Below are 1141 nucleotides of genomic sequence, written 5' to 3'. Positions count from 1 at the left end.
AGATAATTTCTTAAAATATATGTAATACAAAAACTTCAGTTAATTAATTTTGCCTTTCCAAATGTGACTTGTCAGTATTTTAGTATATCTACTCAAGAATATTCATTTGAACTATATTTTAAAATATTAAAAAAAAATTTGTGAAATTTCTTCAATGACTTGCAGTATTACTTAACACAAAATTATGTTTCTAACTGGAAGTCAAGTATCTTATAAAGGAATTACTTACAGGGACATTAAGTGCATACTGTAGTCCTTGAGGAAGTCTTTCGTGTGTCTCCATCTGCTCTTCATCATTTTTTACTGTCTCCTCATGGACCATGAGTTCATCGTGTGATATCATATCCTGTTGTCTCATTTCACTTTCTTGTAACACTTCATCTGCAGCGAGGATCTCCTGGTGAGGTATACTCCGATCTTGAAGCACTGACTCTTGCAGCTCCCCAGACACAGTAGATTGGCCAGACACTCCACCCATTACAACCATTGCCCTGGAAGACTGCATTTCGTCTATGCCGCCACATTTAAGAAACAATCCTTCCAGTTTGTCGTCAATGTTCATGCTTAAGTATAACTGCCTAGAAAGACCAAGTGTGGCAACAAAGCATGATAAATTAGTTTCATGTCTACTTAATTTTTTTAATTCAAATTATGAAAGGCACACATTTCAACAGAAAATGTTTATGCATGTAATTCAGAATTGCCTCCAACTTTAAAATTATCAAGATAAGTTTCCAAAGACTAGTTGAGTAAAACACAAATTTTTTTTTACATTAATATTAAACTAATTAAGATTGATAGATTAAATCTTAATCTATTTCATTAATGAAAAATGAGTGTGACATAAAGCAAATTAAGGAAACGTATTTGTAACGTGAGACAAAGGGTCCATTCCTTTAATTAAGATGTCTTAAAAGTAAAAAATAAAAAGATGATGAATTCAATAAGAAATAATCGAAGGGCAATATCAGGCAAATCATTAAAAAAAAAAAAAACCTGAGAAATACTTAATAGACCATATAAAAATACTCACTTACACCAGCAACCAAAGAAATAAACACTAAAAACAGGTGCCAAATTTCAACCACCAAACTGGTAACGATTCTTCTAAAAAATACATCAAATGTTGAGGTGGTTAAAA

At 31.6% G+C, this 1141-nt stretch overlaps 1 protein-coding gene across 6 annotated transcripts in view; it reads right to left on the bottom strand.

The window, feature by feature from the left end:
* The window catches only part of ZNF148 (zinc finger protein 148), a 145684-nt gene that overhangs the window by 93150 nt on the left and 51393 nt on the right, over positions 1-1141 (bottom strand). For 4 of the 6 annotated variants that reach the window (XM_004373607.1, XM_023728781.1, XM_023728779.1 and 1 more), the window contains one exon: positions 230-578. The exons of the other annotated variants lie outside the window; for them this stretch is intronic. In XM_004373607.1, coding sequence (XP_004373664.1) covers positions 230-562 — 333 coding nt within the window. In that variant the 5' untranslated portion in view covers positions 563-578. The remainder of the gene's footprint in view (positions 1-229; positions 579-1141) is intronic. 6 annotated transcript variants of the gene reach the window in all.

Source organism: Trichechus manatus, unplaced genomic scaffold (genome assembly GCF_000243295.1).
Source record: "Trichechus manatus latirostris isolate Lorelei unplaced genomic scaffold, TriManLat1.0 scaffold00026, whole genome shotgun sequence".
Lineage (NCBI taxonomy): Eukaryota > Metazoa > Chordata > Mammalia > Sirenia > Trichechidae > Trichechus > Trichechus manatus.
The sequence above is the reverse complement of the archived record's forward strand: the minus strand, read 5'-3'. Positions and strand labels throughout refer to the sequence as shown.